Genomic DNA, 11,804 nt, shown 5'->3' on the forward strand with positions numbered 1-11,804 from the left:
CCAAGGAGTGGCTCACGTGTTTCCGTTTTCAGTTTCTCCTCCAGAGGACCTCATTGTTCTCACATTTGTGTCTATTGCTAAAAGTAACGTACTTCTATCAAGTAGCTCAATGAGCCAACTTGAAAGAGACAGCATCAAGAGGATTGTAGAGCGCGCTCGGTACGGTCTTCAGGGACTTCTTAAAGCAGCAGTGGCTTCTCAAGAAATACGACGCACCCCTTCCCGCTCAAGATCATCGGTTGCATTGAATAATGAACAGATGGATGGACATCGACACCCGGCGGAAATTACAACCAAGAAAGGTATAACGAACGAACGAAAGCAACGGCGACCCAACATGGATATTGGGATCCATTATGCGGGGGATACCGATATGTATGCAGTGCCGTTAAACAGCAATACGTTCTCTGGAGAACGCAAAAATCAGTAAGATCTATAATTTCTAGTCTTATGAAACTGTGTTCCTATGAGGAGAAACGTCGTATTCTCCAGATAACTGACGCTTTCTATTTTCTATGAGCTAGAGACCACAAGGAACTTGTTCGTTCGATGAACGGGGTTGAAGTAGAGCGGACCCTACTTCTTGAGGAGAGCTTTCGACGGACACTACGTTTCTACGTAGAAGGGTCCTTCTCCCATGACGACCAAAGAACAACCCTCACGATCCAGCAAGCCGCCCAGCGTTGCCCGCTGGTGTTCGCAAGTCTCTTCCACATGCCGGTGTCAGACCTGGGTCTCCATATCGGGGGTTCAACTTCACCAACGGAAGATCAGGACCAAGCACACGATATGACAGATTCCGAATTATACTCGGAAATCAAAGTTCCTATTCCGTGTGCAGTGTCTTCGAGCAAGAGTTTCCAAGTCCCCGACGCCTGTCCACAGCCGGACCCAACGATCCTTTTGTCAAGGAACTACGTGGAGCCTACCGCGAGGAGTATAGCAGACCACATGTCACCACTCCGGGCAAATATGCTCCCCATTGGTACAAGAAGGTATCCTTCTTCCATGGGTAAGTTTGCGTCTAAAGACTAAATCCTACCACAAGCAAAGCCTTCGTTGGACCAACATGCTAGCATCTTCACTACCGCACGTTTAGTGGGACAAAACAACGATACACCCTTTCCGTGGGAGACTACGTTGAATACCGAAGTCAAGGGATCGGCCAAGTTCTTGGTTTCTTTACCCACGAACTAATTCCTCGGGAGCGCCGGGTTTTTGTTCATCTCCAACCTCTATCCCACCTAAGTCGAGACGATTCAATTCTACTTCTACCGCAATTCAAACCCCAGCACCAGACCCAATTAGTCGTCGGACTCACCGGCATCTCGTATCGAAAGAAATACGTCCTGAACACCGCCAAATCGCAAAGACACTCGCCCGAGCTATCCGCGCAACAGAATGAGGATGGCACAGACGAGTTGGACGTTACCTTGACTTATTGCACGTGGAATGTTGAGTTTTTCTAACCTACCTATGTATCCTTCTATACTACCAGATACTCGGTAACTAGTTAGTCAGTGGTTAGTGTTAATTGATCCAACCTATACCAAAGGACATATCTGTTCATCGCCATTCCACAGATCACAGTTTAAGAGAGCATCCTTTATACAGATACATAGATAAAAGGAAATCTATGTAAAGAACGGCAAAGCCATCCAGGACGCCATCAATAGCCTTTTGGAAGGAGTCTGTAGACGCATGGATCCATATGTAGAGGGAAAGCGTTCCTTCCAGCAAGAGATGCAAGGAATAGTCCCCGTACCACGGTTCCAAACTATATAAAACTATAATAACGGTCATGCCAAAACCTAATTCCGTCCATATTCATAAACGCCCTTACCACCCGACTTTTTCTTTTCTCACACATCTCATCCTTTCAGCTAGTACGCACACGGCACACCACAATCTTCGCTTGAGATGCCCGGCCAACCGCAAGCTCCATGTCTGAGACACCCGGTTTCGCCCTCCGCCTAGAGCAGGAATCAGTCTTAATAGACCATCCGGATATGCAACTCGTCCTTGTTGAAACCCCACCGCCCTTTCACCATGTCCATCAACCCCAAACTGCAGGAAGCACAAGTCCTACTCCTACCACGCCGCCGGCTCAGCCAGCCACTCACCCCCAAGGTCCATCAATCACGAATCCAACGGTTGCCACAAGACAGCGTAGGGCGTATAACCGCCGCATCCCATCCAAGCAAGCTGTGGGATACGAGGAGAGTGAAGTTGTGGCCAGACAATGCTACGATAGATTGCTGAAATGGCACGTATTGTGCAACTTCAGCCTGAAAAATATCAATCCAGTCATCCTCAATGGGTATCCCGATGCAGCAGCGCCGCCCCCAGCGCCCTACACACGAAAGCGTTGAACATTGCCAAAGATCAGTCGAAAACGTGGAAATGTAATACGCTTAAGGCCATGAAAGTGAGTGGAAAGCAGAGCATTCTTGGCTATTGATAGTTACTAAATGATATTATCTTGGCTAGTCACTGATCGGGGCCATTATGGACAAGTCCGAGGTAGAGGACGCCATACCGCTCAGCAGCATCCACGAAGAGGAACTTCTATTCCAGTACTTCTACCGAGCTTTCAATGACGAAGACTTTTACAATTGTTTTGCTTGTGTTTACGAGATACTTGATTTGGCCCAATCCCCTGAAGCGGGTAAATCTTACGTGCGAAGTAAGTGTTATTCCGATCTCTGGAATGAACGTATTTCAAAGAGTTAATATTAAAAGACGTATGGGCCAATCTTACAGCTAAATTGAAGGTTTGGACTGACCTCAGTCGCGCAACGGACGATAGGAGGTATATGGCTGCCGGAAAGATGAACGAGATCCATAAATTCTGGTATCAGATGGCGGAGCACGAGCTCCTCCGAGGTGCCACCAAGGATCTTTTCGCCGAACGCCCTGCAATCGGCGCCGGCATGAAGCGGCCGGCGCCCGACGAAACGGTTCCTCGGGTCTTTTTCCGCGGAGCTCCCGTTCGTGACCCAAGTTCTTCGAACTGAAGTTCTGTGGTTTTTATTCTTTTTTGTGCATACTTTATTCCATATCTATTACTGTGTGTTATTTCTAAGCCAAAGTCTGTCCTGCACCCAGTCGCCTACTACTCTCGCGAGTTGTCCCCCGCGGAATGCAACTACTCCATCGGCGACAAGGATCTCCTGGCGATTGTTCTTGCTTTCGAAGAATGGCGTGTTTATCTCTACGGTTCCCGCCATCGTGTTCTTGTTCTCACCGATCATCACAACCTGCAGAGCTTTCTCACCAAGAAGCTTTTGAACCGACGACAAGCCCGCTGAGCTCTGGAACTCGCCGAATTCGACTTTACGATCGTCTACCGTCCGGGTAGCCATCATCCGCTCTCGCCACGATCACGCAGCGGGCCACCCAGGTCGCGCAGCAACGTTCGAGCTGGTCAGCCGTGACTTCTGGTGGCCTGGTATGCGAAAGACCATCGCCCGCTATTGCTCCAACTGCGACACTTGCACCCGCATCAAGCCTGCTCGCCACGCACCGTTCGGTTATCTGAAGCCCCTAGAGGCCCCGCAGCGACGTTGGGATTCGGTCTCTTTGGATTTTATTGTCGGCCTACCCAGCTCCGATGGAAAAGATTCGATCTTGGTTGTTGTCGATCGCCTCAGCAAGATGGGGCATTTCATACCTTGTCGTTCGGACATCGACTCCGCCGGAACGGCCTCCCTGTTCCGAGACTATGTGTTCAAGTACCACGGCCTCCCATCATCGTTGATCAGCGACCGCGGCACAACTTTCATCTCGTCGTTCTCTCGAGCCTTATGCCAAATGGTGAACATCTCCCAGGGGCTATCGACGGCTTTCCACCCGCAGACCAATGGCCAAACTGAGCGTGTTAACGCTATTCTCGAACAATATCTTCGTGGTTACTGCAACTATCAGCAAGACAACTGGTCTGAACTCTTGACGATGGCCGAATTTGCATACAACGTCAACAACACTGTCTCCAGCACCACCGAGCTGACCCCGTTCTTCACCAACTATGGTTACCATCCCCGATTCGAGATGTATCTTCGTCCTGGGCAGACTCCACCTCCGCAAGCCTTGCTGGATTACTCGGACCGCCTACAGGCGCTGGACGAGTATCTACATGACGAAATCATCTACGCCCAAGCCCCACAAGCCTCACAAGCCTCACAAGCGGATAAGGACCGCTCCGCCCCTCCCGTCTTGAACGTTGGTGATGAAGTTTGGTTCCTCCGTCGTCACATCCGCACTACCCGCCTGTCTGACAAGCTGGACAGCAAGAGGCTTGGCAGGTTCGAGATCATCGAGAAAGTTTCCAGCCATGCTTACAAGTTGGACTTGCCTACGTCTATGAATGTTCACCCTGTTGTACACGTCTCTCTCCTCGAACCGGCGGCTACGGATCCCCTGGTCGCTCAAGTACAACCTCCTCCCCCTCCGGTTATTGTCGATGAGCACGAAGAATACGAAGTTGACGAGATCCTCGACTCCCGCTCTGTTAACTACCTGATTGATAACTATATCATTGTTAATGTTCTTTAATGTATCCTAGTAGGTCTACCACACCCATCCTCCAGGGCTCCATGTGCCAGGTCATTTGTCCCTGTCCCGTTATCCTGATGTGAAACTACTCGCCTTCCGAATCCGGCACTAGATATCGAATAGTCTCCTCGGCAATAAAGACCCAGCCCTCCTGATTGTTTGGGTCCCATATAACCTCGGGTATAAGCGCTGGTCTTCCTAGTCTCTTTAGGATCTCAAAAAGGCACATTATGGGGGCGTCAGATTGTAGGTTTTCATGTAGCCCATGCTGCACCCAGTCATAGATTCTGGTGTTCAATTCTCGTACTGCTCGCCTCACGGCCCAGGTTTGGATTGACGGTAAATGCACCCAAACATCAGGCACATAGGCGTCTTGTCCGTCCAGGATGTCAACTTGTATAGATCCAAGTTCTTCTACAGGTAGATTGTGGGGTACCTACTACCTCCTTGGTATGGGCTACCTACCTATCCATGGACAGATAGGCAGGGTACCTGATTACCGTGAGAATACTAAAAGTTGCAACTGAAAACCGGGCCGCCTTGAGGAATACCAAGCACAGCACAATACCATAAACCGCCTAGAATACCAGCGACCCGGACAATACCGTGGTGTCAGAAAATACGTAATATGTGAAATACCGTACAATTATGGTATTCTAGAAACAATGCGCTAATTACCGTAGCATTACTGCTCCTTACTATTTTCACGGTAATATAACGATATTCGGATTTTTAGTTTCTCCCACATGGGTGGACAGGGCAAGTCAGACTGTAGGGGGAGGTCACACCTCCCCACTACAATACCTACAACTTTACATGTTGTTTTGTCGACAACCGCCATTGATCATCCACCAGACTGATATAATCGACTATGACTTGTAATTTATAGGTGACCATGCCTACGGTTTACTTTTGTATGAATATTTGTTTATAATGCATCATATTGATGGGGTATTCAGTGAAATATCTACAAATTGACGGAACAGCTGTAAAAAAAAGATGAATTATCAATTTTATCTAACCGAATGAGGTAAGGCGCCGAAAATTTATGCAAATGCGGGTCGTTGAGGGTCAGAAGGTTGGAACCTCCCCTCAAGAGGGAAGGTTCGCGGGTCCGGGGTTGGCACCCATGCGGAGGGTCGTTGCCAGGTCTACGCGTCGGACAGCTGCCTGCTAGGCCTCTCCTTCAGCCAGTCCTTCGTCGTTACAAAGACCAGATCACCGACGTCGAAATCAATTTCACGGCGACGCCTATTTGCTTGTTGAGCCTGCAGTCCCTGGGAATGCGTAGCTCGTTCCTTCGTCTCGTTCCAGATCTCATGTAGACGTGCTAGTATGTCAGATGGTTCTTGCTCATTCTCCGTCAATGTGCCCCGATCTCGTGTTAAGGGGTAGCTACAAGCAGAGGGCTATTGGCTAGGTAAAAAGACAATAAGATGCGGGGCTTAGATATGAGTATAGTCCATTCGATAACGAGACTGAATCTTGGAGAGTTCTCATGGCTCTCTCCAAGTCGAAGTATTTAACAACAAAGAGAACAGTATAACTCAATGACAACACAATAACGACGATGAGGAAATTCCCTCATACAACATGACAATCTCTCATAGACTATCTGACGATCCTCCAAGTGACATAATGAATTCGGGGGTCAATCGAAGATCAGCTGTGATCAAACAAGATAACGCGGTCTCCGAGCCCTAAGATGACGGAAACCCAATGATCATCAGGATTCAGATCCAAGATCATCCGGGATCCAGATCCCGAATGACGTGTGGGGCGTGTGGGGCCCGACGATCATACAAGGCCTCAGCGCTAAGTGATGTGGGGGTCCCAAGAGGGGAGGGAACCCCGTAACAACTCGCCAGTCGAATTGTCACATGCTATGAGATCTAGGAACAAGGTCAAGGGTCATGTGATCGAGGAGGTGATTGCTTGTTCGTCTCATGAGCAAAAGGCTCATCTCAGATAGTTGCTTTCCTTCTTTCTCTTTCCCTCCTCACGTTTAGTTTTCTGAATGACGGCACTCCTATTATCAAGAATTGGCTCGTAACAATATCCACTTTTCTTACACATCCATTCTATATATTCAACAATTTCCCCCTCAAGTTAAACAACTGGAAGGTATCTTCCACATCTATCAGTAGAATGTTGTGACTGGCCTTGCTCCCGCTGTTGTACGTTGATACTCCAGGAGTACGGCTAATTTCGACAACAGCTTACTGTAAGCTCGGTTCAGTGAGAAGTTAAACCATTGTCCATTTACGCAAAGGTGATCATGTAGGACGCACCAGCTACACAGGTTTTATTTAGTTCTGAGAACCAATCAAACCAAAAATAAATAGTTGCCCCTTGGTACGAGCCAATTCTTGATGAAAAGAGCGCTGTCATTCAGAAAATTAAACGTGAGGAGGGAAAGAGAAAGAAGGAAAGCAACTATCTGAGATGAGCCTTTTGCTCACGAGACGAACAAGCAATCACCTCCTCGATCACATGACCCTTGACCTTGTTCCTAGATCTCTTAGCACGTGACAGGAATCGCCGTTCACGAAACCACCAGCTTCTTTCTCGTTCTTGTTCCCATCCCCGGTAAAACAGCTGAAGAAGTTTATTATTTACACATTTTATCCACCCATGAAACTATCATACTCCTCGTCCTCTGACAATGGCTTCATAATCTTAACAAAACTGATTGAACCAGACTTCTTCTCATCCAGCATTTGCCCCGGAGGTGACGCATCCAGCAATGTCTGCAACGACTCTTCGTCAATCACCATACACGTCCGATGCGTGGTGTCATGGCCTCACTTCTCCTGTTCAGTAATCCAGGATTGAAAGTGATTTCTGATCGAGTCTATGGACGCGCCTTGGAACCGGACCGCATCGTCCATTATGACTGGGTGGTGTTGGGCCCAAATCTCATGGTATGGAGTGGGCTCGACACCCTGACATTTATTGCTTTGTATCGAAGCGTATTCTGAGTATAAAGCGTGTTTGACGTGGGAACTGAGTAGATCGATGATTTGTGGGAACGCAATATTGGACTCCGGAGTGTAGGTAGTGCGATAAATGACATAGCCCCATGTTGCTTCGCTTCTCACAGAAGCATATAGGCATTGAGTCGGATAAGGTAGCCAACTGAAAGCCATGGCGATATTGTATTAGACGTGGAATTGAAGCGATAAAGGAGGAGAGAAAAAGACAAAACCGCTTTACTTATAACGGGCACGCTTCAGGGGCTGAGGTTGACCTCGTTCGCAGTCAGTGACGCCAAGAGATTTCATCCGCCTTCAAGTTGATGCCAAAGGTGGGTCGGTCATAAACCGGCTTTTATCCGAACGAAAAGAAAGCGGGGAATAACCACCCGAAAGTTAAGCGAGGGCTGGGTTGACTGCTGGCATACATAATTTCCAAGGTTTCTGCGGAAGAGGCAGATGGCTCAACTGTCCAGGTTCTGGCTGTGTAAAATCAAAATGATTGATAATCTCTCGTCTAAGGCTACAGTCATCCAGGGGCATATTGTGTCCTGATCTCATTTTGCACTTGTGTTTGCGGCATTTGATTGCGTGTCCAATTTAGCCTAGGCGCTGGCTGGGGGACTAGAAAACCACCCCTAATTATGACCGAGCGGTACTTAGAGTGCCAAAGTAGAATTATCCGCGGAAAATGCCCTGGTTGAAATGAGTGTCTCAGACGTTCCGTGAGTCGACCGCTATCCTTGGCCACTCGACCTCTTACTCTCCATCCTCCCACCTGGAAGAAGCTCCGGGTACTTCGCGACTTTCAAACAGCGTCATGGAAAGCCACCAAGCACAAATTTCACAGTAAGTCCTTTTAACAATTCTTCAATAAGGAACCACCTAGAAGATTAGTATTAACAGATGCAGCCCCTCGTCACCGGCCCCAAACCTGACCCTGAGTCTCTCATCGCCAGACAAGATCCAAACGAAATTATCACTTTTTCATAGTGATGGGCTACTTATCACACTCCAACGCCAGAAAGACGACAATCCTAAGCCCTTTATTTTCAAATGGACACCTAAAGGAGACTTCTTTAATCCCTCAGAACTCAGTCTATTCCGCGTTGTCGAGAAGACTGGTTCCGATGATATTTGGGTGAAACAAGAAATTCAGTTCTCCGACCAGGACAACCATAAAGAGCCAAAACCGATTACTGTCAGACAGTGGGCCGATGACCATGTCTTTGAACTTGGTCCTGACAAGTCTATTTCTTTTAAAGTGAGTTTCCCGGACTCATGGAGGCAGGCTCTTGTTCCTGGCGAGAGGTATGAACTGTTTTGGAGGGGTGCGACGGGGATTGCATTATGGGATTGGGGCAGCGTGGACGAATATACGGGCAGAAAATTGGAGGTGAAAGAAGCGGCGAAGAGAATCTACCTACGTTGTAGTAGTGGCTGTGGAAATGATCAGATGAGCGATGGGTCCGGAGTGCTGATGCGTTTTACTGCCATTGGCGAAAACGTGAATTTGCAGCGCGATTCTGGTGGGTCTATGTTTACGTCTCCAGACATGGACTTGGCAATAACTCGGAAGAGCGTGTAAGTTAATACCCTTGCTTTAGATATCGCTATCGCTGACAGTTAATAATTCTAGTTCAAGCGCACCGATGCTTAGCGTATCGCTCGAAATAGCGGATGATCCCGGAGAGCTAAGGCGAGAAAATGGAGTCCTAGTGATGGAATTCCGATGTAAGGTTTTATATCACGGGGTTGGAAGCGATAATCCTGCTACTGCGAGCCCTATCACTTTTCACTGCAATATTTTTCGCAAATAATTAAGTTACAGATTGGATTATCATCGTCGTGATGAGGATGAAAAGTGGAGACCCTGTGGTTGCCGCAATATTTGTCTCGGGTTCGCGGATTTGCCCGACGCCCAGGTCAATATTTCCCATAATATGGACTTTGTGAGTCTCCGCCCTGGCGAAATCTGGACTACGGCTATCGGGCTTGACGATTATGTCTGGGAGTTTCCGGATGATCTTCAGCCAGGGGATGTGTTCCGGTTTGTATTTAAGGGCGCTACGGTAGAATGGTGGGACTGGGGTAGCAAGGATCAAGCGCATACTCAGACGGTGGTCACCGTTGAGTCTATTGCTTTTGGCAGCGTTGTCAACCCAGCTGATAATGGTGGCAGGCCTCTGATTGTGATACCACCCTCTAACCAGATCGAGTTTGATTTTGCTGGTTAGACGTACTCTTGCTACAAATCTCCACACAGGCTCAATGTTCACGGATATGCATCTTATAACATAATTCATGCACCGTAAAAACAGTGAGAATAAGAACAAGAAGATATTTGCAAATTCTACTCGGCCAACAAGGGTTCTGTTTCCCCACCAGGACTTTGAGCCGAATTGACACCACGTCTCCAGACAATAAAACAAAGAAGCGCCTGCCAAAGCGCGTAAACGAGATGGTCCATAGCTGCCCATCCAACCAATCGGTACATCTCAAGAACGGGTGACCTGTAGAATGCGGGCATGCCTGACGGTGGCCATCGAATTCGCAGTAGCCATGATACGCCCAGCAAAGCGAAAACAAAGGCTTGGAACGCGAACACACTGACACTCATGAAAGAAGAAGGCTCTTGCAAAGTCTGGCGGACCTGAAAAATAATTGAGATAACCATAAAGAGGGTCACAACGGGGTTGACGAAGATAAGGTGGTAGCCGCCGAAAAGGGAGAGGGGCAATTCTCTGTAGGGACCATTGTCATAAATGCCCCCAGTAATGACATAATAGAGCTCTGGGAAAACAGAAACAAAAAGAAATGCGGAGTATACAGCTAGAGCGGTGAGTTTATGAGCGACGTCGTCAGGAAGATAATGGAGTGTAAAGGCGAAGCTGCAACGGCTTGTCAGTACCACAGTGATTTCAACCTGACGACCAAATTCGAAGTTTTTTTCTTACAAAATAAGAAATAAGACGTAAGACACTGTCATCTGACCTAAATTAAGCCAGTCGCCTGTGCTGGATGGCGAGTGAACAAAAACTTCACCACCACCGATATTGTTGTTCACCAGGAAGAAAACCACTATTGTGAACTGTTCTGTGGCAGCGATAAGATTGAAGAGCACATAGTAGACGGAGATGCCGGAGCTATCCTTTCTGGACCGAATGCATTGAATCTGAGGATATAATGATAAGACTGTCAAAGCGGAAAGGATACTGAATGGTTGGTTAGCACTTAATTAAAGCATGGTTGCCTGGGATGCGTACATCCTCAGCCAGTTTGGGAAGGCCATGGCGATGAAGGGGTGGCTAATGTTCCAGTTTTAATCTCAAGCATGAGCAAAAGAGACAGACAGTGATATCGGCGTACTTGGGACGTCTCTTCGACTCGGAAGAAAAAGAGAGGGGTTATAAGGGAGGCGAGACAGAATCCCTGGCCAATGTCGTTACGTAGATTTAAGCACTGCGGAGCGGAGCCTCATGGCAAATGACAACCGCGGTTGTTTCCGATGTATGTACCTGTATGTACCAGTTTTTGGGCCGCGGATGCGCATTTCCCGATCGGGGTGCCGCCGCTTTATGAGGGGGCTCAGGGTCATGCTCACTGAGTATTTCACAGCACAGGGTGATTACTCAGTGCCACTCGAGGTATGCTTAGTAATGTAAAAATAATGCTCAGGTTATGCTCAGTGAGCCCTCAGGGTATGCTCAGTGAGCACGACCTGAATACACACTCTCGGCCTGAAAATAAAGGCAGAGATAGAACAAATTGACCACGTGACATGTGGATCATTTATTAGCCATCTATTCTGTGATGCTGGCGCCAGCAACTAAAAATCCACCTAACATTGACCATCCTTTTTCTGTTGATAGCCCCTGCTCCCAGGAAGTTATTCACTCGTATGCCCTCTCGGCCCCTCTGAGAGATGATGACGTGTGAAATTACATGGCTTGTGCCTTTCGCCCAATCCCTGCTATGGCCGGGATGGTTTGTTATGAAGTACTTAACATCCAGTCGAGCTATAAATACAGCGAAATCCCCCATGGGTAGTCAACCACAGATACTTCGCAAGGGCTTGCAGCTCACTACCTCTTTTATTCTCTTCATGATTCGTCCCAGTGTATAAACGTTCCTTTCCAATCCTGGATCATGGGTATAAAGCCCCAGACTTGCGATTTAGCAAGGGAACGGCGCCGCGCGAGACGCAAAGAAACTGGATTCCAACCGGAAGCTTAGGGCTTAGGGCTTTAGGGCTTAGGGCTTTAGGGCTTAGGG

At 48.1% G+C, this 11,804-nt stretch overlaps 4 protein-coding genes across 4 annotated transcripts; 3 read left to right on the plus strand and 1 right to left on the minus strand.

Moving 5' to 3' along the window:
• Positions 1–109: 109 nt before the first annotated feature.
• Positions 110–1,469, plus strand: N7515_001209 (uncharacterized protein; the record flags this gene model as incomplete). The annotated part of the gene is made up of 4 exons (XM_056661953.1): positions 110–375; positions 525–835; positions 886–1,012; positions 1,100–1,469. The coding sequence occupies 4 exons, from the start codon at positions 110–112 to the stop codon at positions 1,467–1,469; spliced, it is 1,074 nt and encodes a 357-aa protein (XP_056527119.1).
• Positions 1,470–1,943: 474 nt separating this feature from the next.
• Positions 1,944–2,372, plus strand: N7515_001210 (uncharacterized protein; the record flags this gene model as incomplete). The annotated part of the gene is made up of 1 exon (XM_056661954.1): positions 1,944–2,372. The coding sequence occupies one exon, from the start codon at positions 1,944–1,946 to the stop codon at positions 2,370–2,372; it is 429 nt and encodes a 142-aa protein (XP_056527120.1).
• A 7,100-nt stretch (positions 2,373–9,472) lies between these two features.
• N7515_001211 (uncharacterized protein) lies at positions 9,473–9,766 on the plus strand (the record flags this gene model as incomplete). Its single annotated transcript, XM_056661955.1, has 1 exon — positions 9,473–9,766. One exon carries the CDS (start codon positions 9,473–9,475, stop codon positions 9,764–9,766), a length of 294 nt encoding a protein of 97 aa, XP_056527121.1.
• Positions 9,767–9,882: 116 nt separating this feature from the next.
• On the minus strand, positions 9,883–10,821 carry N7515_001212 (uncharacterized protein; the record flags this gene model as incomplete). Its single annotated transcript, XM_056661956.1, has 3 exons — positions 9,883–10,420; positions 10,487–10,744; positions 10,796–10,821. The coding sequence occupies 3 exons, from the start codon at positions 10,819–10,821 to the stop codon at positions 9,883–9,885; spliced, it is 822 nt and encodes a 273-aa protein (XP_056527122.1).
• Between the last annotated feature and the right edge of the window lie 983 nt (positions 10,822–11,804).

Source organism: Penicillium bovifimosum, assembly GCF_028826915.1.
Source record: "Penicillium bovifimosum strain IBT 22155 chromosome Unknown utg000001l_segment0_segment0, whole genome shotgun sequence".
Taxonomy (NCBI): domain Eukaryota; kingdom Fungi; phylum Ascomycota; class Eurotiomycetes; order Eurotiales; family Aspergillaceae; genus Penicillium; species Penicillium bovifimosum.